The following is a 26,898-nucleotide window of genomic DNA, read 5'->3' as shown; positions in this document are numbered from 1 at the left end:
AGGCTGTAATCAGTGGCTAAGATCCACTGGTCTCCAGCATGCCAGCAAGCATTTGATGAGCTAAAGCAAGCATTATTGAGTGCCCCTGTATTGGCGTATGCAGATTTTAGCTTACCGTTTGGACTCTATACGGACCCTAGCCTGGATGGGCTAGGAGCAGTGCTTTCTCAGTTGCAAAAAGGAACAGAATGGGTCATCGCCTATGCCAGCCGAAGCCTTCACCCGACTGAGAGAAATGACCCGAACTATAGCTCTTTCAAGTTAGAAGTCCTTGCCCCTAAAGTGGGCCGTTACGGAGAAGTTCAAAGACTATCTATGGGGAACCACCTTTACTGTTTTTACCGATAACAATCCGCTGGTCCATTTGGAGACTGGCACAATTAGCTAACTTCTCTTTTTCCATGAAGTACCGACCAGGGTACGCCAACAAGAATGCCGATGCTTTGTCCCGCCTACCCGGTGAAGCCCGAGCGGCTGTGGTACAGGCTAATGTCCAGCGATTGGAGAGGCGGCCCGAGGACCCTACGGCGGCCTCGACACCGGGTCCCTGGAGGAAGAAGCTGACGAAGTGAGCAAGTTGTGTCAAATGAAAGTTCATTACATTTTCCAAACCCGTAGTTGTGTGTCATCGATGCAGCCCTAGATGCTGGAGTGGGATCAACTGGAATTTCAAAATGGGGTGTTGGGCCGACAGGGACAGGAATCGGGGACCGGAGTTGCAGTGTTCCAAGTACTGGTTCCTGCCCTGGATCGCTTGGAAGTCTGGAAGGAATACCACCAGACCTCGGGCCATGCCAGTACAGAAATGTTTTTGAGTCTGCTGCGATGCCGTTTCTTCTGGCCGGGGATGGCCAGAGACGTGAGAGGGTGGACGGAGGAGTGTCCAGACAGTGTGGTGCGTAAACCAGGCCCTGAGGTAGCTTTGGACTACCTCAGGGTAGTCCAAATGCTTTTTCGAAGTACGCAATAGCTGTGCCCACCAGGGATTAGACGGCCCGGACAACGGCCAGAGCAGTATGGACTTCGCTCATCCAACCCTTTGGCTGTCCGGAACGCCTACGCAGAACAGGGTGGGGCATTCGAGTCAGAGGTAGTACACCAACTCTGCAGCCTGTATGGGTGTACAAAAAGTCGAACCACCCCATACCACCCCCAAGGTAATGGAGCTTGTGAGAGATTTAATAGAACATTATTGTCTTTGCTGGTAACCCTGGGTCCAGGGTTGCAAGCCCAGTGGACAACTAAACTCCCAATGTTGATCCAGGCCTATAACAACACCGTTCACTGCAGTACTGGGCTTGCCCCTCATTTTGTACAGTTTGGAAGACATGCAAGGCTCCCCGTCAACTTGTGTTTAGGGGTGTCCCCCTGGCAGGACTGAAGGACAGTGGATGATTACCCATCACGGGATATTTGTCTGTTAGCAGTGATGACTTATGACAGGTTTGTGGCCATATGTAGACCACTGCAGTATCACTCTGTCATGACTAACTAGCATGTTATTCATTTAGTCTCTTTCTCCTGGCTTGTTCCTTTAGGTCTTATGTGTAATGTCACAGGCCAGGAATAACAACAGATAATTGATGATCGGGTACACCTGTGGCGAATTGGATAGGGAGCTTTGTGCGGGGAGGGTGGTTGGGCACGCATGCTGACCAATTTGTATTTGCTCTTTCCCTGGGGATTGGCGCGAGAGTCGTGCCCTTTTAGTGCTGCTTTGGAAATGGACAAAATGAAGTTGGACAGTTCTACCACGCTTTCTGTGATATAAGCACACTTACATGGTTAGATGCATCTGGTCATTTCTTTTAATGCATCAACTTTTAACATTCTCTTATTTTATATCTGTTGGCTGAATAGATGTTTTTAAATGGGTAAATCTTAAATACCTAAATGTAAAAATCAGTTTTTCTATATTCAACTATTTATTTTTTGCACAGAGAAACCCATAATTGGTTTCTAACTTTTGTCAGTTTAAGACCTTAAATTTTGGGGTAAAGTAGTGGGGGAACTATTATGAACGCCCCAATTCTGAAGACTTTGTGGTAAATAACTTTTAGCCATAACGCATTGTAGCGGGGTTTGCTCGTTTAAAGATATAGAAATACTTAATTTATCATAAAGTCTCGGGGCACCACCCTAATATTGGTTTAGGACATTAGGGAATCCTATGTTTAATATGTAATAATCAGTCTAATCTTTATGAATGAATTTGTTGTGTAGAGCCAATCGTAACATCAGTGAACACGCACGTCAAAATATCTTTACAATGAATGTATTCAAGTCAGGTAAACAGATCTTATGAACAAGTTAGATTATGGGTTTGATATGAGAGATTGGTTTCAACAGAATGAAGTTGTTTAACTTAACGAAAGACAGAAATTGTACAATCAATGATTACATCCTTACAAATCATAAACAGAGCTCACGCCAATGCCATGTCAGGGAGGAAAGAGCGTTAGCCATAGTTACGTTTGATCAGGGGTTGATCAATGAGGTTGAGGGTGGTTCGCGCCAAAGGTACATTTGAAGAATCTGAAGTCCAAGCCCGGCTGCGCTGGGTCATGTGACTGAGTCTGCGGGATCTCAGTGAAGTCGCAATTAGAATTGCGTTGTTGGTTCTTCTGTTTAAACGTCCAGATAGTGTTGTGATCACTATAAAGTTGAATCTCAGGAGAAGCTTGGCGACGTCCTTAGAACACCAATCCTAATGGCGTTCATGCCATGGTCGGTTTCGCTGGAGTCCGAGATTGATGGTCATCTTAGGGCTTTATACAGTTCAGAGTTCGAGGGAGGACCTGTCTGGGGTCAGATGTTGATTGGGGGAAGCTGGGTTCTCAACTCCCCCCTCCTTCCTTCACACCTACCAAAGGTGTGATCTGATCTCTGGCTGGTTCATACCATTGTTCAAATATTGTTCTGGACATCTTGGTACAGTTACAAAATATAGTTGAATGATTGTTTTATTATGATAGCTTTGTGTAGATACCAAGAATAACGTGGTTATCTTTCAGGAAGAAGTTGTTACTAGAATCAAGATTTCAGTGAACACAACATTAAAACAAAGAAACAAACATGACACAAATATCCCTCTCATAATTCTCCACCTTGTACTCTTGTGGTGAAGAGAAAAGGTGAAGTCTCAAGAACTTTTCCTCAAAAGTTCTGATCAAGGTATGTTCTTTGTTCAAATCGCCGCCGAAACGGATAGCAAATGGTTGCTGGAGACGTGTTGTCTCAATCAGGGCCTTAGGTTTGTCTGAGGTGATTGAATCACTTTTCAGGTGTGGCAAGATGTTATACATATTTGATTGTACTTTTTAACAACATTTCCATAATTATCAATGACTTCGTTAGTTATACGAAGTTCAAGAATCTTTGGGGAAAATTTTCATTTAAAACACCTACACATGCATCTACAGTTTGTTAAGAAACAGACAAAGCAAAGCAGACAGCAAAATAGTATTGTGTTGTGATATGTGTTACATCACATACTCCCAATAATGACATCATAGTGTGTTGACTAGATCCACAATCTCAATCCACAACACTGTGCCCACTTCCTGATTGGACACATCAAATTTTCAGATTTGAATATGCATGTGAAGAGAGAATAAATGAAGAAAATGGTGAAAAGAACCACAGATGTAATTTCACAGCACAGGCTTAACATGGTACAACGACTCTTTGCTTATCTTGTGTATAATGTAAGGTTAGGTTTAATATTAACTGGGTATCATACTTTATTATTACGATCAAACCTTCAATAAGGACATTGAATGAAAGGGACCTTTTCCATTTCGTTTTAGATAGCTTGGTCTTAAATTTAATCTTATTATTTTTGCAAAATGGGAAATATGTCAGTAGTAACAGTATTCACTCTGTCTGGGTTTGGAGACATAACAGACTACAGGGTCCTTGTCTTCTCTGTCACTTTATTGTGTTACTTTGTCATTGTGCTAGTTAATGTTACGGTCATCATGACTATCGTCTTTAACAGAATCTTTCATGTGCCAATGTATATCTTTCTTTGTAATTTGTGCATTAATGGACTTTTTGGTACTGCAGGATTCTACCCCAAATTTCTGATGGATCTGCTGTCTCATTTACAGGTCATCTCCTATGCAGCATGTTTGTTTCAGGCTTTTGTCATATATTCTTCTTTCTGCATTGATATTTGTCTGCTAGCTGTGATGGCCTATGATAGGTTTGTAGCAATATGTAGACCACTGCAATATCACTCTGTCATGACTAAGCAGTGGGTGGCACAGTTAGTCTCTTTCTCCTGGATTGCTCCTTTTGGCCTTATAGCTAGTGCTATTATATTTACTTTCCACCTGAGGTTGTGTGGCTCACACATACAGAAACTCTACTGTGCTAATTGGTTGGTTGCTAAATTGTCATGTGATGCGACCAGTTGGGTAACTTCATCCACACCAACCAATGTAGTTGCATATGTAACAATATTCTTCTATATTCTTCTTGCCATTTTTATATTTTGCTCTTACATGCAGTTGATCAGATCATGTTTTAAGTCCTTGGAAAACAGAGGAAAGTTCATGAGTACTTGTTTGCCACATTTATTTGCATTATTTAACATTTCAATTGCTGGTCTATTCGATGTTATGCATATGCGTTATGGCTCAAACGATTTGCCACAGAGCCTTCAAAACTTCTTGGCTGTTGAAATTCTAATAGGTCCTCCATTATTCAACCCCCTCATTTATGGTCTGACACTAACTCAAATTCGCAATAAAATACTGTGTAGATGTTTGAAAAGGAAATAATAGTGTGTTGAGTATATTGTTTACATGCATAAATGGTATGTACTGTAAAAGGTGGGTCATAGGGAAATTAAACCTTAAAAAAAAAAATATATTCTAGAGGTTGCAAATTTGCTAAGGGCATTGACTTTGGGGTTGACAGTTGTATGTAGTCAGTAAGAATGTTTTCAAAGGTTTGTTCAGAAAAACACAATACTGTTATATCTTGGCCCAGTCCCACAAAAGTTACACAATTATTTTTATTTTAAACAAAACTAGTGGTTTCAGGGAGATATGGAAGAATGGGAAGTTTGTCATTGCTGTAGCTCTGTTTGTTAACATGAGTGATCCAGTTAGTATCTGATCCAGTTCTGAGCTAACTCACGTTAGTGATAGTGTACTACAGTGTAACTTGTTGCAGGATAACTTGTTCATAGATTGTTAACATCATGTCTTGTTGCAAAAATATTTTGGATGAATACTAATTGTTTACCAGACATTCCTGAGACTTCAGATGCAAAGCATCACACAAATCTGTCTGATGTCCTTTCATTGTTTATGCACAGAAAATAATCAATATTATCATAATAATATATTTTACGACAATTTTTTTCTTGTTACTTATTGTATTTTGAGCATTACGTTTAATGTATATACAGTATGTTTGCACTTATTATTTTTAAATTTTACATTAAAAAAGTGGGTTTGTGCAACCTTTCGTATCTGAATCTGTACCATAGAACCAATTAGCGCTGAATGAATGTGTCCATATTGTTATTCTGTCTATAGTCTGCATCAATGACCTGGCAATATTATGAAATTCACTGTGAGATGAAAGCTCACTGGATTTACGATATGATGTAAGGTCAGATCACTGATTGGACCCATTGAATCTCATAACAACCTGCTCATGTGTATATATGATTAGACCGGGACCAAACTGATAGTCAGCAAGGGTAAGAATAGTGGCTGGAACTACACAGCACAGACTTAACATTAGTATAAAATAAATCATATATCTGCTCAAATAATCTTTCTTTTTCTTATACTGTACATGTAATGTTAAGTTTAATATAATGAGATATATCTAATTCAATATTAATATTCAGTAAACAGATTATCAAACAAGAGAGATGACATCATAAATTCTGTAAAGGTTTAGATTTTTGTGTTTTTTTTATAATGGAAAATGTGTTATCTGCAATAGAACTCTCTCTGTCTGGGTTCGAGGAGCTTTTAAAGTAAGCAGTAAAGTGCTTTTAAAGTAAGCAGTTACTGTGTTATTATTATGGTAAATGTTGCCCTTACTGTTACCATCACCATGGATAGAAATCTCCATGAGCCCATGAGAGGAAAGTTCATGAGAACTTGTTTGCCACATTTACTTGCGTTATTTAACATTACAATTGCTGCTCTTTTGGATGTTATGCATATGCATTATGGCTCAAGCGATTTGCCACAGAGCCTTCAAAACTTCTTGGCTGTTGAAATTCTAATAGGTCCTCCATTATTCAACCCTCTCATTTATGGTCTGACACTAACTCAAATTCGCAATAAAACACTGTGTAGATGTTTGAAAAGGAAATAAGTGTGTTGAGTATATTTTTATGTACATAAACGGTAGGTACTATAAAATGTGGGTCATAAGGAAATTAAATCTTACACAAAAAAGAATATTCTAGAGGTTGCAAATTTGTTAAGCTGTGGCATTGACTTTGAGCTGTCTTTAACTATATTTACATTTAGTAGACGCTCTTATCCAGAGCGACTTACAGGCCCTTGGACCCAAGCTCACAACACAGACTAACGAAACGATAAGGTATGGTCCAGAAAGGTTTTAATGCCTGGCTTATTGCAGAGTGGAATGGCGGTGACAAAAACAGATGGGAAAGGCAGGGTAGGCTGTGTAGGTGTTTGGCAGGGTGGGAAGGTTGGCGATCCTGAAGACACAGGAAAAAACACAGTTCGCACAGTACAAAATACGTCTAAATGACTGTAGCAGCCGAGAGGAAGGACTACCAAGGTAGACAAAACTATAATCCGGCGATAATTGACGTGAAAACCAGGGTTGATATACTGCAGGGCTGATGAGTTGATGGGAGACAGGTGTGGAGACTGAGGCAGTGTGTGTGGGTAATTGGGACTGGAGACCATGGCTACACCCACCACAGGTAGACACAGAAATAAACAAAAACCGCTGCTCGGGGGCAGAGGTAGAGGGCATGACAGTACCACCCCCATCAGACGGACGCCACCCGGCGAACGCCCAGAACCAGTCGGGTGAGCACGGCAAAAGTAACGAATGAGTGACGAATCGAGAATCTGGCGCAGAGGAATCCAGGACTACTCCTTCGGATCATAGCCCTCCCAATCCACAAGGTACTGGACCCCGAGACCACGGACATCCAGCAGCCTCCGGACCGTGTAGGCGAGGTGATCGTCAATGATCCGGGGGGGGGGGCGGCGGAGCAGGTGCATGCGATGACAGAGCATGCCTTTCAGAGACAGGCTTGAACTGGGACACATGGAAGGTGGGGTGCACCCGAAGGGAGGCAGGGAGTCGCAGACGGACAGCACAAGGGTTAACAAATGATTCAATCTCGAAGGGTCCAACAAAATGGGGGGGCAAGCTTCTTGGATTACACTTTGAGTGGGAGAACTTTAGCAAACAGCCAAACCTTCTGACCGGGGGCTTATTGAGGTGCTGGGACGCGGTGCCTGTTGTTGTGCTGTTGCGTGCGGCCCGAGGCACAGAGCATGTGAGCTTGGACAGAGGGACCGTTAACTCAGCCTCCTGGTATGGAAATAGGGGGGGTTGGTAACCAAGAGAGCCTTGAAAGGGGGAGAAGCCAGTAGAGACGCTGGTGAGGGTGTTGTGTGAGTACTCGACCCACAGGAGCTGGGAGCTCCAGGTTGTAAGGGCGATCTGAAACAAGACATCGGAGTGCGGCCTCCATCTCTTGGTTGGCTCTCTCTGATTGGCCATTGGTTTGTGGGTGGTAACCCGAGGAGAGACTGAGAGTGGCCCCTAGGGCTGAGCAGAAAGCCTGCCACACCTGTGATATGAACTGTGGTCCACGATCAGAAACTATATCCAGGGGGATTCCATGCAAACGGAGAACATGAAGGACTAGCAGGTCGGTGGTCTCCTTGGCAGACCGGAGTTTTGGCAGGGCGATGAAATGGGCGCCTTTTTGGAGAACGGGACTATAACCGTGAGGATGGTGGTGTTACCCCCGGATGGAGGGAGACCTGTGACAAAGTCCAAGGCTATATGAGACCAGGAATGACTGGGGATGGGTAAGGGATGTAGAGAAGGCCAGCCCGGGGTCTGGTGGAGGACTTCTTCTGAGCGCAGGTGGTACAGGCAGAAACAAAAGAACGGGTGTCGGAGAACGTCCAGAGTGCGGGTGATGCCTGGACGCCTAGAGTTAGCCCATTGGAGCACCTTGGAGCTGGCAGAGTCCGGAACGAACAGGCTGTTGGGGGGACCGGTACCAGGATCTCGGGTTGCACTGTCTGAGCTCGTTTGACCAGGGACCCGACCTCCCATGTGAGGGCAGCAATCAGGCAGGTGGGAGGCAGGATGGAACCCGGATCAGGCGTGTTATCCCAGACAGAGTGCAGGCGGGAGAGGGCATCTGGCTTGACATTTCGGGAGCCTGGGCGGTATGTGAGGTGGAACCGAAAGCGACCAAAGAACAGGGCCCATCTGGCTTGGCGGGCGTTCAGACGCTTGGCGGTGTGTATGTAGGAAAGGTTCTTGTGGTCGGTCCACACAATGAAGGGCAGCTCGGCTCCCTCCAGCCAATGACGCCATTCATCCAGAGCCAGCTTTACCACAAGAAGCTCCCTGTTCCCTACGTTGTAGTTCCTCTCTGGAGGAGTGACTCTACTGGAGAAGAAGGCGCAGGGGTGTAACTTCTGGTCCGCAAGAGACCGTTGGGAGAGCACAGCCCTAGCCTTGTGTCAGAAGCATCAACTTTAACAACAAACTGGAGCTCCGGGTCCGGCAGCTCTTCAACCTTTGGAAAGCAGCCTCAGCCTCTGGAGTCCAAGAGAATGGTGTGGATGTGGAGTCGCAATGCGGCTGTAGTTGCGGATGAAACAGTGATAAAAGTTGGCGAAGCCCAGGAAGCGTTGTAACCATTTCAGGTTGTCGGGAGCAGGCCATTTTGCCAATGCAGAGACCTTGGTGGGGTCCATCTTCACCTGACCCTCGGCTATGATGTATCCCAGGAAGGACACGGAGGGAACGTGGAACACGCACTTCTCAGCCTTGACAAAGAGCCTGTTCTCCAAAAGGCGTTGAAGGACCTGACGCACATGTTGCTCGTGTTCAGCAGGGGGCCGAGAAAAAAAAAAAAAATCGTCCAGATACACAAAAACAAAACGGTTCAACATGTTGTGGAACACGTCATTGACTAGGGCCTGAAAAACGTCAGGGGCGTTGGTTAACCTGAAAGGCATTAAGGAATACTCAAAGTGTCCAAGGGGGGTCTTGAAAGAGGTCTTTCATTTGTCTCCCTCACGGATGCGAATCAGGCGATAGGCGTTTCGTAGATCCAGTTTGGTGACTATGGAAGCTCCATGAAGGGGGATGAATGCTGAACTGATGAGGGGTAGTGGGAACTTGTTCCTTACCGTGATGTTGTTGAGACCCCGGTAGTCGATACAGGGGCGCAGTGTTCCATCCTTCTTCCCAACGAAAAATACATTTTCACCCCTGCATCCAGGAGTGAAGAATATGGATGGATAAGGCCAGCAGCCAGTGAGTCCTGAATGTACTCCTCCATGGTGACCTGCACGGTGCGGGAGAGGTTATACAGCCGACTGCTGGGGTAGGGAGAACCGGGTAGGAGGTCTATGGCACAGTCGTAAGGGTGGTGGGGAGCTGCTTTGCGGCATCCTTGCCACGTACTGGGTGGTCAAACACCTTGCGCATCTCCCCGGTGAAGTCCTCGTAGGAGAAGCAGACCTCCCCTTGTCTCTCCCACAGTGCAGAGGCCCAAGCGAGTGCATCTACTCTTAGCGAGTCAAGCAGGTATGCGATCCTGGACCTGTCAGTGGCGTAGGTAGTGGGCTGCTGTTCAAACAACACGGAACACTGAACCCAGGAATGCACGGCAGGATCCTAGGTCACCGTTGGAGTGTTCAGGCGCTGGGACATGGGGCTCACGCATTCAGGCTAGCCGAGATGGACTGAAGGGCCTTGTCGTGCTGCCCCAGGATGGCTCCTTGTTGGGATATGGCATGGCGGAGAGCATCTCTGTCGGCTGGGTCTATTTTGGCCGGATAATACTGTTTCGGGGGTGGCAGTGGTAGACCCAAGCGCAGACTAACGAAACGATGATGTACGGTCCATATCGGCCCGCTGCGGACCAAACGGACCGCTTATTACCTGTTTGTTTGTTAACTAGCCTACTCCAACTCGTTCGTTGCCTGCACTGTGTTGGCGAGCCACTCACTATCTGGGCCAGCCATGCAACATCCCAGACCTCGGAGCACCACGTACCGTAACGGTGTAATTTTGCGCCCTGTATTGGAGGTGGTTGTTTTAAACGTGCGGTGTGCCATTTAATTGGGTGACTTGCAAGATATTACAGTGAAGTTTTTAGTGTGCAGTGGACTTCACTCCTAGAACAGAAGGGTCAGAGGGGAGGGAGCTGCTTGGCCCTAGTTATGCCATTCGGTCTGTGCAACACCCCAGCGATGTTCCAACGTCTGATGCAGCGGTGCCTAGGAGGGTTAGTAAATGATTTCTTGTTTATCTACCTGGACGATATTATTGTGTTTTCTCCATGTTTCAACAGCCACCTCCAGCACCTCCGACAAGTATTCCAGCGTCTCCAAGTGCATGGTTTAAAGATCAAAGTGCTGTCTTTGTCGGAAGGAGGTGAAATATCTGGGCCACACAGTAGGTCAACAAGGGGTCACCATGGACCCGGAGAAGACTGTTGCAGTGGTCTCCAGCATGCCAGCAAGCATTTGAGGAGCTAAAGCAAGCATTATTGAGTGCCCCTGTATTGGCGTACGCAGATTTTAGCTTACCGTTTAGACTCTATACGGACGCTAACCTGGATGGGCTAGGAGCAGTGCTTTCCCAGGTGCAAAAAGGAACAGAACGGGTCATCGCCTATGCCAGCCAGAGCCTTCACCCGACTGAAAGAAATGAACAGAACTGTAGCTCTTTTAAGTTGGAACTCCTTGCACTAAAGTGGGTCATTACGGAAAAGTTCAAGGAATATCTATGGGGAACCACCTTTACCGTATTTACCGATAACAACCTGGTGGTCCATTTGGAGACTGCCAAATTGGGAGCAGTGGAACAGAGGTGGGTGGCGCAATTAGCTAACTTCTTATTTTCCATTAAGTACCGACCAGGGTCCACTAACAAGAATGCCGATGCTCTGTCCCGCCTACCCGGTGAAGCCCGAGCGGCTGTGGTACAGGCTGATGTCCAGTGATCGGAAAGGGGACCAGAGGACCCGACGGCGGCCTCGACACCGGGTCCCTGGAGGAAGAAGCAACAAGACGATGATGACGTGGGCAAGTTGTTTCAAATGAAACGTGAGAGGGTGGATGGAGGAGTGTCCGGACTGTGCAGTGTGTAAACCAGGCCCTGAGGTAGGTTTGGACTACCTATCTCTTGGTAGACCCAATGACTCTTATCCCTACATTCTAGTGATGATTAATGCTTTTTCAAAATACACAATAGCTGTGCCCACCAGGGATCAGACGGCCTGGACAATGGCCAGAGCAGTATGGACTTCGCTCATCCAACCCTTTGGCTGTCCGCAACGCCTACTAGCAGACCAGGGTGGGGCATTCGAGTCAGAGGTAGTGCAACAGCTCTATGACCTGTATGGGTGTACAAAATGTCGAACCACCCCATGCCACCCCCAAGGTAATGGAGCTTGTTAGAGATTTAATAGAACATTATTGTCATTGCTAGCAACCCCGGGTCACAGGTCAGGAATAATAACAGATAATTGGTGATCGGTTACACCTGTGGCGAATCGGATAGGGAGCTTTGCATTGGCCATGTTCCCTTTATAACACAGCAATGTTTGTTTGTGCGGGGAGAGTGGTTCGGCACGCATGCTGACCGATTTGTATTTGCTCTTTCCCTGGGGATTGGCGTGAGAGTTGTGCCCTTTTAGCGCTGCTTTGGAAATGGACAAAATGAAGTTGGACATTCTACCACGCTTTCTGTGACTTCTGAGCCTGTGAAGGATGGACAACATGCCCAACATTCTCTGCTGCTAACCCTCACCGTCTGATGGCGTAGTTGTGAGTGACGCCACTGTGGGCTGGACACTGTGGAAAGTTCCAGGCTGGTATCTTTGTTATTTGAGGAAAGACTTTACTTTTATTTTGGGGGATTATTATTTGGGGAGTCAATAACCTTCCTTCAATTTGGTATTGTATTGTACTAAACTTTGTAATAAATCTATCGTGAGCCTTACTTGTCCTGGTTATCCATGTGGGGGTTGTGTTCTAGAGATTTATAAAACCTGTAGTGGGTGGAATGGTCAAGGCTTGTCCTATTAGTGGGCAGGCACTTGACATTTTTGGCGTAGTCGGCAGGACTACGCCAAAAATGCGTAGTCCTGCCCTTGCCTTTGACTTCAGTAAACAGATACTTAGAAGTCCATGTCTCGTTCAAAACTTTATTTTGTATCAATATTCGTTTTTTTACCGTGAGCGGACATTTTCGAGGGCTAACCAACAGTTAACTCAGTGTTTCCTGTCGGTGAGGCTGCGTAAGCGCGCATAAGTAAATCGCCTGATCACTGTAGTCTTTCAGGACTACAGATTTCCTACCGCTGAACACATTTATTTATTTTTAATTTTCCTCACACGGTCCGGACTGGCGGTAACAAGGACGTTTTGAGACTACATGTGGGGGGAAGACTTCATAGTATATACAGATAACAACCCCCCTGGTCCACCTTCACACTGCAAAGCTTGGAGCTGTGGAGCAACGATGGGTGGCCCAGCTTGCTAACTTACAATTCCAAGTAACGTACCGGCCTGGCCGCACAAATCAGAACGCAGATCTTCTCTCCCGGCTTCCTAGCACGGAGGGACAGGTTTATCTGAACCAATGACGCCAGAAAGAGTGCCACCATCAGAATTAACCGACAGAGCCCATCTGGGGGCAGATTCAACAAGAGGATCCACAACTTCGATCGTTGGCCCAGAAGATCAGTCAAGGGGAGACGCCCAAAGCAGGGGCTCAGCTAGATGCCCTACTCTACTGGCCTCGTCGAGGGAACGATGTGCGAGGCTGGATCAGTGAATGCACCCAGTGTGTGCAGAGCAAACCAGGACCAGAGGTAAGGGCACCCCTGGTGCCGATGACTACTGGTTATTCTTTGGAAGTGTTGGCCATTGAATACCTATCTCTGGGTCAGCCTGGTGACGCTTACCCTTATGTGCTTGTCATGACATATCTATTTTCTATATGGCTGGGCCATCCCCACCAAGGATTAGACTGCATAGACTACTGTAAAAGCTATCTGGTCCGCGGTAGTGCAACACTGGGGTTGTCCAGAACGGATTTTGTCTGATCAGGGGACAATGTTTGAGTCTGCACTGGTAGCTCAGTTCTGTCAGCTCTATGGTTGTGCAAAGATTCGTACTACCCCATATCGGCAATGGTGCCTGTGAGCGATTTAACCAGATCTTGATCTCTTTCCTTGGGTCCCTCAGACAGGATCAACAGAGGTCCGGGCCTGAGCAGTTGCCCATGCTGCTTCAGGCATAATAACACTGAACATAATAGCACTAGGCTTACACCATTCTTTGTAATGTGTGGCATGCATGCCCGTCTTCCTGTTGATGTGATTTCAAGTGTAGACGCCCGGGCACTACGAAGGGACCTGGATGGATGGATTAGGTATCACCACGACCAACTGTGCAACTGTGACATGAAACAATTATAGTAAATGTGGCACAAAGGTCTGCATGAACTGTCCCCTGCCCTCTACTAACTTTATTTAACATGGGCCCCACCTGAGCCTGGCCTGGGGCTATCTGTACCCTTTGACCCCTCCCCCCGACGACAGGTCTGCAGAGAGCTGCGCTGTCCATCCCCCCTGTAGATAGCAAAACAGAACCAAGGGTTGAGGCTGGGGCAGTGGGGGAAACAAGAAAGAAGCATCCATGCATCCTGTGTCATACTTGGAGCAATATCAGAGTGTGAGTGAGTTCTTGGTCTTTAAATAGACTGCCCTGTCTGTAAGAGTGGTCTTAAATAGACTGCCCTGTCTGTAAGAGTGGTGTGACTGTGGATACGCTGTCAGACTGACAGCGTATCTTGGAGTCTCTGGATGTTACATCACATACTCCCAACATCATAGTGTGTTGACGAGATCCACAATCTAAATCCACAACACTGTTCCCACTTCCTGATTGGACAAATCACATTTTCAGATTTGAATATGCATCTGAGTAGAGAATAAATGAAGAAAATGGTGAAAAGAACCACAGATATAATTTCATAGCACAAGCTTAACATGGTACGACGACTCTTTGCTTATCTTGTGTATAATGTAAGTTTAGGTTTAATATTAACTGGGTATCATACTTTATTACTAAGATCTAACCTTCAATAAGGATAGTGAATAAAAGGGACCTTTTCCATTTCCTTGCAGATAGCTTGTCTTAATTTTGTCTTGTTATTTTTGCACAATGGGAAATATGTCAGTAATAACAGTGTTCACTCTGTCTGGGTTCGGAGACATAACAGACTACAGGGTCCCTGTCTTCTCTGTCACTTTATTGTGTTACTGTGTCATTGTGCTAGTTAATGTTACGGTCATCATGACTATCATCTTTAACAGAATCTTTCATGTGCCAATGTATATCTTTCTTTGTAATTTGTGCATTAATGGACTTTTTGGTACTGCAGGATTCTACCCCAAATTTCTGACAGATCTGCAATCTCGTTTGCAGGTCATCTCCTATGCAGCCTGTCTGTTTCAGGCTTTTTTCATATATTCTTCCGTGTGCATCGATCTTTGTCTGCTAGCCGTGATGGCCTATGACTGGTTTGTAGCAATATGTAGACCACTGCAATATCACTCTGTCATGACTAAGCAGCGGGTGGCACAGTTAGTCTCTTTCTCCTGGATTGCTCCTTTTGGCCTTACAGCTGGTGCTATTATATTTACTTCCCAAATTAGGTTGTGTGGCTCACACATACAGAAACTCTACTGTGCTAACTGGTTGGTTGCTAAATTGTCGTGTGATGCGACCAGTTGGGTAACTTCATCCACACCAACCAATGTAGTTGCATATGTAACAATATTGTTCTATATTTTTCTTGCCATTTTCATAGTTTGCTCTTACATGCAGTTGATCAGATCATGTTTTAAGTCCTTGGAAAACAGAGGAAAGTTCATGAGTACTTGTTTGCCACATTTATTTGCATTATTTAACATTTCAATTGCTGCTCTATTTGATGTTTTGCATATGCGTTATGGCTCAAACGATTTGCCACAGAGCCTTCAAAACTTCTTAGCTGTTGAAATTCTAATAGGTCCTCCATTATTCAACCCCCTCATTTATGGTCTGACACTAACTCAAATTCGCAATAAAATACTGTGTAGATGTTTGAAAAGGAAATAATAGTGTGTTGAGTATATTTTTTATATGCATTTTTATTTCATAAATGGTAGGTACTGTAAAAGGTGGGTCATAGGGAAATTAAACCTTTAAAAAAAGAATATTCTAGAGGTTGCAAATTTGCTAAGCTGTGGCATTGACTTTGGGGTTGACAGTTGTATGTAGTCAGTAAGAATGTTTTCAAACAGTCACACTGTGCTTTTTATTTAAACAAAACTAGTGGTTTCAGGGAGATGTGGAAGAATGGGGAGTTTGTCATTTATCCAGCTGTTTGTTAACATGAGTGATCCAGTTAGTATCTGACCCAGTTCTGAGCTAACTCACCTTAGTGATAGTGTACTACACTGTGATAGTGTACTACACTGTAACTCGTTGCAGGATAACTTCATAGAATTGTTAAAATCATGCCTTATTGCAAAAATATTTTGGAATACTACTTGTTTACCAGACATTTCTGAGACTTCAAATGCAAAGCATCACACAAATCTGCCTGATCTCCTTTCATTTTTCATGCACAGAAAAAAAACTGTCTTTATATTTGTTCCTATATATTTTTCTTGTTACTTATTGTATTTTGAGCATGGTTTAATATACAGTATGTTTGTACGTATTATTTTTGAACTTTACAATAAAAGAGTGGGTTTGTCCCACCTTTGTTTTTGAGTATCTGAATCTGTACCATAGAACCAACTTTGAGACAGGTTCCACACTAAAACCCTTCCCCCTGGCTGCAGGGGGAAGGGTCATAGAATAACTTTCCTCTTGAAGCTCCCTAAGCAGCTGTTCTTGAAGCGATCTCATATGCTTGATGCATTCTGGCCGACCAGTTCTGCACATACTCTGAGTAACTCTCTACTTTCTCAGGCGTTGTTAAATTGAACATTATGTCGATGGGTAGGCGTGGAAAACGACCAAATAGCAGATAGTAGGGAGAAAACCCTGTTTCCTCACTGCGTGTGCAATTGTATGCATGCACCATTTTCTCCAGGGAATTTTTCCAGTCAGCTTTCTTTGTGTCCGTCAAGGTACGCAACATGGACAGGATTGTTTTATTAAAACGTTCCGTCTTCCAATTTCCAGCAGGATGGTAACACGTTGTATGAGAGCCTCGCACCCCAGTGCACTTCTTAAGCTGAACCATTAAACTATTCTCAAATTCTCCCCCCAAGTCGTGGTGAATCTTCTCTGGGAACCCAAAGCGGAGGGCAAAGTCATTAAAGACCTTTTGGGCCACAGTCTTTGCAGACTTATCTTTAGTGGCATAAGCCTGTGCAAACCGCGTGTAATGGTCTATCAATACTAGGATGTATTCGTAGCCCCCTTTACATGTTTCCAAATGTAGAAAGTCCATTGACACTAGTTCAAATGGATGTGTCGTAACAATGGAAACAAGGGGTGCTCTTGTTGGCTTTTGTGACCTGCGTCTCTTCAGGCACTCACAGACATGTGCAATGAAGTGCTCTACCTCCTCTTGCATCCTAGGCCAATAAAACCTCTCCCGAATTAGGTCTAATGTCCTGTCCACACCTGGATGTCCCATCTCTCTGTGCAGCTCTGTAAAAACCGTCTCACAATACTCTCGAGGGAGGACTTGCTGATGCCGATTTCCTGATCATCTGCAAAGCACACCCTCTGGGTTGAGATACAACTTAGTCCACTGACGGAGGAGCACCTTTACATCCGGATGCTCTGAGGTAAGCAGTCTGGATGATGGGGGCTGATTTGTTCTCTTCAGTTTCAAGGCTGGCCCTATGATAGGGTCTTTTTCCTGACTCTAGAATTTGTTGTTTTCCCCTTCTGCCTCTGGTAAGGAATGGCACCCAGCCCCTCTTGTGACGCATCACAGTGGAGTACAAAGGGCTCGGTTAGGTCTGGGTAGCCTAGTATAGGTGGGAAAGTCAATTTATCAACGAGAGAATTCAGTCTTTCTTGATGGCTTTGTGTCCATTCAATGGGACTGTTCGGTGACAAGTTACCTTTGTTTCTTGTGCTCGCTCCCCTCTTGTCTTTTCCCGTGCTGCAGGCGGCTGTTTGACTTGAGAGGATGACAGCAGCTGGTACCAGTGGTTTTGCCAACTTAGAGAAGTTTAGTATGTATGCTCTGTAATAGGAGAGGAATCCAAGTAGTCTTCTCAGGTCTCCTACTGTTGCAGGGGTCTTCTCTTTCAAAGCCAGGACAGGGGCTAATTCTGCAGGGTCCATGGTATATCCATCACTGGAGACCATATGTCCAAGGAAGCGCACTTTTCTTTTGAATATTTCACACTTGCGTGGACTCAGCTTGACACCATGCTTCTGGTATCGCTGTAGCACTGTTCTCATGCACTGGAGATGCCCGTCAAAACTGGCACTGTGTACCAGATTATCGTCCAGGTACGGCTGACACATGACATCTCTAAGGCCACTTAAACACTCCTCCATATTTCTTTGGAATTCTGCGGGAGCTGAGCTTTGCCCAAATGCCATTCATGGGAGTGTGTGGCAGTGACTGTTGTTTACTTGCACCTACACTCTCCAGGAACATTTTCTTCAGCTCCAGTATTTCAGCCTTGAGGTCATTAATTTGCTTACTCGATTCTGTGTCTTCATCCTTGCAGCGTGCTTGACATTTCTTGTTTTTATTGGAGACTTCTCCTTTATCCACGGTGCTCACAGCGATGTGGTGCCGCTCTACCTCACCACTAGATGCCGACTGCTGAGGGTCAGAGGGTAGATCGATCTGGATCTCGCTTATTCTTGACGGGCGAGGTCTATCAGAACTTCATTTGTCACTCGATGGTCACACAGGTAGGGTTTGAGTTGGAACTTCACTGCATTGCTGATCAGCCCAGTCTCTAACGATCGCAAAAATCGTCTCTGAATCAGATCTGCGCTCAGCTTTTCCTCTTCGTCCTCCTCCCCCAGCTTGCATAATTTCTCCCTCAACTCAATAGCTCGAAACAGGAAACTCTGTGTAGACTCCTTTGGGTCCTGTGCCAGCGTCATCAGTCTATGCAGGAGATCGGAGGATGAGTCCACTTTGTAGTGACCACGTAATATGGTCTTTAAAACGGACAGCGTGAGGTCTCGACAACACAGCTGACAGGTTAGGCTCTCCCTGTTAATACACAGGCTAGAAAGAGTTTTGGCTTGCCAATGTTGTTGCTAACGTTGCTAATGCTCTGACATTCTGATTCCACTTCGGATGCCATCAAGCGGGATCTCTGGTAGTAGTCAGTCCTTCACTAACCAATCAGCATTCATTATCAGAATGCTAGCGTATTATGGGCAACAACGACTCACCCTGTAAGAAATCGAAAGGACATAAGTACTCGTTCATTCAACTTTCGACCTATAATCCATGTTGAACATGCAAAAACTACAATCAAATCGGAGATTTCTCAATGACAATCAGGTGAAAGAGACAAATTTAGCCTTTAGCTCCATAGACTCCCATTCATTTTGCCCTCGACCGCGATCACTCCCAGTTGAACTCTGGTGGAACTGCAAAAAAATTCGGTACAATGGGGCTTGATAGGGAGTGGCCATGCTCTCCTTAAACAGGCTCTGGTATGATTTTGTCGCTAACAGTTAGCCTATTAGCAATGCTAATGTCTCCTGTATCTAGCATAGGTAGAATGCTAAATATGTTTCTAAACACATCAACATACCTAACGTCACTGTGTCCAATCTCGACCGCTGTAAACTACTATTGACACTCAGTTTCCGGTCTTTTTGCCAGCATTTTCTTTTGCTATCGCCAGCAAAGTGTAAGTAGTATTATTTTAGGCATACCAAACAATCTACATGTAAAATTTCATGAACATATATGGACGTTTACATGTCTAAATAATATAGGAAAGTTACTTTGGCCGAAAGACCACTCGTTGACACTCGGGCGACGATCTTTACTCTGACAAGTGTGTCTGTGTTGTCATCGTACTGCTACTATGGGTTAGCATATGAGTGTATTTCAATGCTAGCTTAACACTACTTTGTCTTGCCAATGAAAATACACGATCATGTGTGACGTGATCTGTAGTCGAGGGGAGGAAGGGATGGGGGCTAGCAAACTTTGAGAAGAGTTCAACAAAACATCCAGCAGGTGGTGGTATACAGTCAAATGTAGATGTTATCGCATAGTTTGGAGATGTTGAAGCGTGATATCTTATTGTGGAGGACATATCTACGTCCCCGGATATGTTGACAGCATTGATGGTAAGTTTGGTGACCCTGGATCAAGTTAATATCCCCAGAAAAACAGCAGCGGCCAGTGTTTAGAAGTGCGGTCGGGTTTGGACAAGGGTAGCGCACGGCTAATTTACCGGCGTCAGCGTCTTTTGACCGGCTCTAGTAAAGGCTAAGCTAACTCTAAATTTTTTAACAATATTTAGCTCGAAAGGTAAGAAGTTAAAGCTTAACGTGAAATCAGTAAATCAGATGAAAACGTGATACGATTATTTTATCAATATTTGAAGTGGCATTTTATCAGAATGTTAGCTAAAAACCGGTCGGGATTGGACACAGTGACGCTAGCTGTAGTCGGCATTAGAAGGTAAGCAATAGGCTAACGCCTGTCTAGATTATCCATTTGAAGAACTGGAGAAAGGCAGGTGCTAGCATTGCTAATAACTGTTACTCGACAAAATCATACTACAGCTTGCGGTTATGATGAACATAAAGTCGGAACGCACCTCTTTTCAGCAACAGCTTCATAGCATATCCTGCTTTACATTGTCCCAGATTTTCAAAACCGTCCTTGGTGAAATGGTTCGGGCAAATGTGTCGAGGGTCGAACTGCACAGGGATCTTCTACGCTACGGTATAGACAAACATCAGCATGCCCGTCTAATCAATGTTAGCTAGACTCTAGCTCAGGGGTACTCAATTAGAAACCCATATAATGTTGCGGGGCGGTAGGGATGGACTGGGAGTAAAAATAGGTCATGCACATTCTGTTTGATGTGATGCTAGTTCGTGAGAACTCAAGGATACCTAATGCGAGCGCGCGTAGCACGCAAGACCATTTTTTTTGCCTTTTGTTTGAGCACAAAATAGTTTTTTGAGCTTTATGTAAAATGAACCTAGCCGTTTTTCAATTGGTAAAACCTTGTCTAGTGAAGGTGATGTCTTTTTGTCTCTTAATGTTTCAGCCCCACCCTTACGTTTCTTAGCCTGTTTTCCATTGTTATTCTTCTCCCGGTGCTCCCGATGGCCAGTCCGCTATTGCGGGGCTGGGCTGTGCCGAGGTGGTGAATTTTCAAGTCATATCATTGGAAATTCTCGTGCTGTCAGGGGGTGCTACAGCACTCCTAGTTCCCACGGCCATGATAGTGACGTTTCACATTAGCTACCACTATTGACAAGGGCAACCTTCTCATTAAACACATCGGTTTTGTGCGCCCCACCGGCAGCACAAATGCATACTTGTCTGAAATTAGGTATTTTGGGAGTTGGATTTTCGCCGGGTTTAGAGCACGCCATGTTTTTCGCTAAGGAAGAAACAGGTACTGTTAGCAAATCGATTAGCCTGCGTTGTTGCGAATGACACACACAACCTGAGCCACAGAGGTTGCAACCAACTTTCAGTGAGTGAGTTGTCATGGTGATTACAGTTATTAAAGCTACTGATTGGACCTTTGTATTGGACAAGTAAGATAGAAGCCACATTTAGTTGGAACAAAAAGATGTGCCGGTTAAAATGGAAACGTTCCGTCAAAATGAATTAATTCCATAATTGACGGAACGTTTTAACGATATATATCGTTATAGGTCAGGGTCCGGATAGGGAACCGCCTTGGTCCGGACCCGGACCGCGGTCCTCCAATTAGTGACCCCTAGCCTACCCTACCCTCTAGCTCATATGATTTTTATTAACGCTGATTTGCAAGGAATGCAAGACCAGCTAGATAGCGAAAACACCTAGACTGTAGGCATGCAAACTAGTTAAGCTTGCTAACGCAAGAGCATAGTCTAGTTGACTGTGTTTCATTCGAATAAATAACCCGTGTTGTCATGTAAATCTACAATTCAAGATGCATGTTTGTCCAGATCTATTTTTCAGCAAGATAGCTAGAGCTAACTGAAGCTGAGTTGAATCACGATAATTTGTTTGTTAAGCTAGTGCTAACGTTATACCCACCTAAGGCGATCCTGTTTGCTTCGACAACAGAAGTGGAAACAACTAACGGAATCATTTGAAATGATATCTAGTCAATCTGTTGAAAACAGTGTTGTGTAGACACAATAGATTTATTTGTACGTTTTTATTTCAAGTCTCCACTTTCGTTATTTCAGTGAGTGCTGTTGCCTTGTTGAGTCTTTGCTCCGCAGCTTCACCCGTTCTAAACCAACCAATCAGCGCGCAGCTCATCTATATATTCATGAGCATACCATAAAAGGAGAAAACCTAGCGTTTTTTCCCGGGAAAATTTCACTGGATGTATCAGGGGGCTTAGAACTAGCCTGGTCCTAACCAGACTCTTGTACATTTCATTTGTACAGAGTCTGGCCTCGCTCCATTGACAAGCGTTGACTTCCTTGTAGGCGGGTACTCTGTTGAAGTTTAAAACTATTGGATCTGCCCAGTGCCACTCTGATCTGCCATAACCAATAGCTAGCGTTCGCCAATTCCTTCACCACTACTGTAACAGAGCTAGCTGCCATAGCTGGAAAATCAAACTGTTCCCGAACCCCGTGGGGAGGAGGCCCGTTGTGGCCTGGGCCACAACATTATAGCCACCAACAAAACTCAGCAAAACTTGTTCTTGCTCCGGCTTTAGTTTATAGATATTCGGCAGTGTTGCCACAACGGACCGAATGGCTTCACTAGCATCTTTCTCCGCCGACATTAAGGAACTACAACACAAATCTAGCGCACAACATCAACGTCATCGTTCTCAGCCACTCCATCTGTTCGCTGATTCGCCGGTAGAAAATCTACCGGAGACATCTGACTTACGTACCTCATGGCCAGACCTAGTACAGAAGCAAAATCAAAATTGAGCGGAAGTACCTAGGAGGGCAGGGCCAGGCTAGCATACAACAGCACTCGGGCCATTTTCAGCCCAACCAATGTTACATACACTATTCGGAGACCTTAAGGAACAGTGTGAAATACCCCCAAAAAACAGTCAATCACTCCTTTAAACTAATACATACACGCAGATGAAGTATAAACAGTCAGCAAGGGGGAGAACTGTGTTTGGAACTAGCACAGACTACTTTTGACTCTTAGGTATGGTTAGCATAATACAGATACAGGCATTGTATGTGTGACTCACATTTCAGACATTTTGATGCTTAAGTAGGCTTACTTTGATTATATGCTGAGTAGGCTTACTATGATTATATGCTGACTGATCCATTACATTTGCAATGGTTAGCAGGTAGAATTGTGGAATTACCTAATGGATAATGCATCTACTGTTACAATGTTTACTCTTTCTGGGTTGGAAGGGACTACGCACTACAGAGGCACCATCTTCTCTCTCACTTTACTGTGTTACTGTTTGATTTTTCTGGTAAATGAAATGTTGCTCTAGTTTTGACCATCATCTTAGAAGAAAACCTCCATGAGCCCATGTACATATTCCTGTGTAATTTGTGCCTCAATTCACTTTATGGGACTGCAGCATTATACCACAATTTCCTGCTGGATTTACTGTCTTACTCTCATGTCAACCCTTATGCAGGATGTCTGATACTAAGTTTTGTAATTTATTTATGTGCTTGTAGTGACAGGGGGACGTTTATGCAGACCTGTGTTCAGCATTTACTGTCATTGATTCATGTCACAGTCGCTTTGCTTTTTGATGTAAGGAACACACGCTATGGCTCAAGTGATTTACCGCAAAGTCTTTCCAATTTCTTGGCTATAGAGTTCATATTAGTTCCTCCACTACTTAACCTTCTAATTTATGGTCTTAAACTGACAAAAGTTAGAAACCGATTATTGAGTTTGTGTGGAAAAATGAATTGATATATTGAAAAACTATTCAAGATTTACCACAGATAGAAAAACATGTACATCTATTTAGCTAACAAATATAAAATAATAATAAAAAAAAAGCATTTAAAAATGATCTTATACACCTAGTGGTGAGTGTGCTTATGACCTCTATAATCTTTTTTGCAGTTTACGTGCTGTTTATGTGGTGATTAGATACAAGTTTAATTAAGGTGTGGATCCACGGTGCAGAATGAATTGAAGGTATGAGACTGCATTTTTTTCCTCCAACCTGTTGAATATATCAGTGGTGATATATTCTCACCAACTACAGTTCTGTTCACTCATAGGTCATCTTTAATTCCCAGCAATACAGACTATAAACAGTCTGTAAACAGGAGTGAAGAACAGTAGAGGGGAACTACACAGCACAAATAACATTTGACTGAACACTGTAAATAGGCTTTAGTTACTGTATGTACAGCAGTGCATGTTACAACTGTTAAAATAACTAATGTGCTTATCTCAGACTTATTGTTAGGGTACAAGCAACACAAGAAGAAGAATTTTACTACAACATTTTCACATTTTAATATTTATTTTATTCAGTCATGAAATTGTGAAAGGAACATTCTCACTACATCGTGTCATTGATCATGGGCATCGCAGGACTCTAATAAACATGACCAATCATTAAGGTCGGACCAGCTCTATTGATCGGATGACATTCGGACCGAATGCAATGATTGGATGGGCTACTTGTCTTGTCTACTACCTCCTGGCAGTAGTCAGGCAGCACGTTCATGTGTTTTGGAGGAGTGGCTTTGAAGGGAGGCGATGGAATATTTTGGTTTGAATCCTTTCAAGCTCAAGCTAAAATTTCTAGGTTTGCAAAACTTGCCTATAAGGCCTTTTAAGAGCATTTGGTCTTGAATTTGACCAATACTACTGGTCATTCAAGGTTGTTCGCCGAGAAGTCAGGACAATAAATCTCGTATATAAGTGGCGAACGTCACACATAAGTGGCATAGTGTGTTGTCATTTTCTCACCATACCAGGCCCTGTGAAATAGAATGAACATGGAAATGTTTATGTTCACGAGATACTTACATCAGTAAAGTAGTGACATGAGTGAACATGGCAGTTATAATATTTTCTTTTCGTTAAATACCCTTCACCAGTCTGGACAAGTGGAGCCATTAGTGACTGTTTCCCAGAGGAGGTGAACAATCTTTTCAGCAGAGACATTTGATTCGTAATTTGAATCCATAACTTTTTACAAATAATGATCAAAGGTCTGAATAGCATCCACATCAACCAAATAGGAAAACCCAGTTACGCTACTTGAGAACATCTAACCTCTTCACTGAAAGATGGCCTGTTCAGCAACCTTGCACAGGCAACCTAAATTGACCCATTTATTCTTTTGATCTCATTTACAAAATCTACAACTCACAGCCAAGTTACACATTCCAGTAAAACATTTTTTAACCAAAATACAATTTACTTGGATCAGGGCATATTGTCTTTTACCATGTGACCAAACCTGGAAGTGATGCATTGTTTAGGTAGATTGTTCAATTCTCTTTTCTGGGTGTTTTGTTGAGCTGAATGATTCCTCTTCCTGACCTTATACATCACCTCATACACCTCAATGTTTTGTGATACCTAGTACCTTATGTAATTAAGACAATACTGTACAGACATGAAATATGTAGACCTATATAAGATTCATGGTACTAATTCATAAATCAGAGCACCATTATTATTCATTGCTTCCTACTGATGCAACATCATGATTATGATGATCCTGGATGTGTAAAAGCTTAAAATGAGAACATAGATGATAGTGTGCTCATATCAATATGGATTTCTCAAACACAGATGACACACATGTACAGTAGAGTTACATTTACACTGTCATATTCTACAATCACATAAAAAGTGGAATAATGTCAGTCTGAAAAAAAACAGTTGATATTTAAATAATAATTGATAATACACAGGATACATTTTTATAAAACAAAGTCACGAAATGTGCAAACTTAACAAGATTGTGTTTATACTGAAGCGATAGTCTGTCAACACAACCACATAGTCACCTCAATATCTATAAAAAACTTTTAAAAAGAAACTACAATCTTAGTTTTGTCTGCAAATGTTTACCTTGGTCCATAACCACTTGATAAAAGGCCTCTAGAACTGAGAATAGTTTACGGTATGCTGAACTTGTAATTTGGCTTTAAAGAACCTTTAGGAAAATCAGTTTCAAAAGTTACAGCACTGGGAGAGGAATTCAACGATAATCGGAAGAATCTCTAGATACATAATAGATAGTCATCGTAGGAACAATATAAATAGACAAGTGAAAGAACAAGAGATACAAAATGAGAGAGAGTGAGAAATATAAATAAATAAAAATAAAGAGATAGAATGCACTTGACTGGTATAAAGGGTCTGCATCTTTTCTTGGCTATGAGTAGGGAGGGAGAGGGAGGGAGAGGGAGAGAGAGAGAGAGAGAGAGAGAGAGAGAAACGTTTGGGAGATGAGGTCTGTGGTCCCAACGAAGGCAGATTGGTGAAGTCAGTGTTGGTCCCAGTGGCTGAGAGTGTTCTGGGGTGGGGAGTGCAGAAATGAGGTTATTGAAGTTAAAGTAAAGTCATTGTAGAATGGAGGATCTTTGCTTGACGATCCAGCTTTGATCCTAAGGTCTGAAGCAGCCAGCCTGTGGGAGATGGGAGAAGATCTTAGGAGGGTGTACGGTAGGCATCTATCTTGGTAAAGAAACAGGGAGGGGGGGGGGGGTCTTCTGCACTCTGCATTATATGGCCTCTTATCTCTTTCTCTGAGCTTCAAAGGGTTTTCCTAGGCGACCTGACAGTCACAGTATTCACCCTCACTTTCTTTGGCGGGACTTTCAAACACAAGAACAAACTTTTCCCTTTCATTGAAGTGAACAGAGCTGTAAGAAGTAATTCCTTCAACACTTCACCTTTACCACAAGAGTATAAAGTATAGAATTATGAGAGGAATATTTGTGTGATGATTGCTCCTTTCTTTTCTATGTTGTGTTTACTTAAATGTTGATGTTAGTAACTACTTCTCCTGCCTGTTAGTTAACCAAGTCATCCATGGTATCTAAATGAATCTAAGGTCATAAAACAATTTAACTATATTTTGTAACTGTACAAAGATGTCCATAACAATAATATGAACATTCTTGTGAACAAGCCTAAGACCAGTTCACACCTACAGTAAGTGTGATTGCAAGAGAATGAACTCTATAAAACTGAGATGACAAGTCAATTTCTTTGTCATAATTGTGTCCATATGCAAAGAATATGGCGGCGCAAGTGTTGTCAGGATTAGCATTTCAAAGGATGTCACCAAGACACGTTGCTAACCTGAGTTAGCAGCGTAACAGGAAGGATAGACAATTGCAATCATCATCAAGACCAATTCCAAAACACAATTCTCACAGTGAACTGTGACTGAAATCACACACTTGGTCTCCTGATCCCTGCAGTCTGCACATTGGATAATCATCCTTTGACAATTTCTTCTCCACTTGA

The 26,898-nt window shown here is 43.7% G+C and overlaps 2 protein-coding genes across 2 annotated transcripts; both read left to right on the top strand.

The window, feature by feature from the left end:
* Nucleotides 1-3,848: 3,848 nt before the first annotated feature.
* Nucleotides 3,849-4,787, top strand: LOC136965178 (olfactory receptor 5AN1-like). The gene has a single exon (XM_067259219.1). It carries the CDS (start codon nucleotides 3,849-3,851, stop codon nucleotides 4,785-4,787), a length of 939 nt encoding a protein of 312 aa, XP_067115320.1.
* A 9,675-nt stretch (nucleotides 4,788-14,462) lies between these two features.
* On the top strand, nucleotides 14,463-15,401 carry LOC136965355 (olfactory receptor 1D2-like). Its single transcript, XM_067259481.1, has one exon. The coding sequence runs from the start codon at nucleotides 14,463-14,465 to the stop codon at nucleotides 15,399-15,401; it is 939 nt and encodes a 312-aa protein (XP_067115582.1).
* Nucleotides 15,402-26,898: the final 11,497 nt, after the last annotated feature.

Source organism: Osmerus mordax, chromosome 2 (assembly GCF_038355195.1).
Source record: "Osmerus mordax isolate fOsmMor3 chromosome 2, fOsmMor3.pri, whole genome shotgun sequence".
NCBI lineage: Eukaryota > Metazoa > Chordata > Actinopteri > Osmeriformes > Osmeridae > Osmerus > Osmerus mordax.
This window is presented reverse-complemented; position numbering and strand designations above follow the sequence as displayed.

What these genes read in the sequence shown, in the direction of transcription:
- LOC136965355 (XM_067259481.1), top strand. Translation starts at nt 14,463, where the DNA reads ATGGGAAATATGTCAGTAATAACAGTGTTCACTCTGTCTGGGTTCGGA.
- LOC136965178 (XM_067259219.1), top strand. Translation starts at nt 3,849, where the DNA reads ATGGGAAATATGTCAGTAGTAACAGTATTCACTCTGTCTGGGTTTGGA.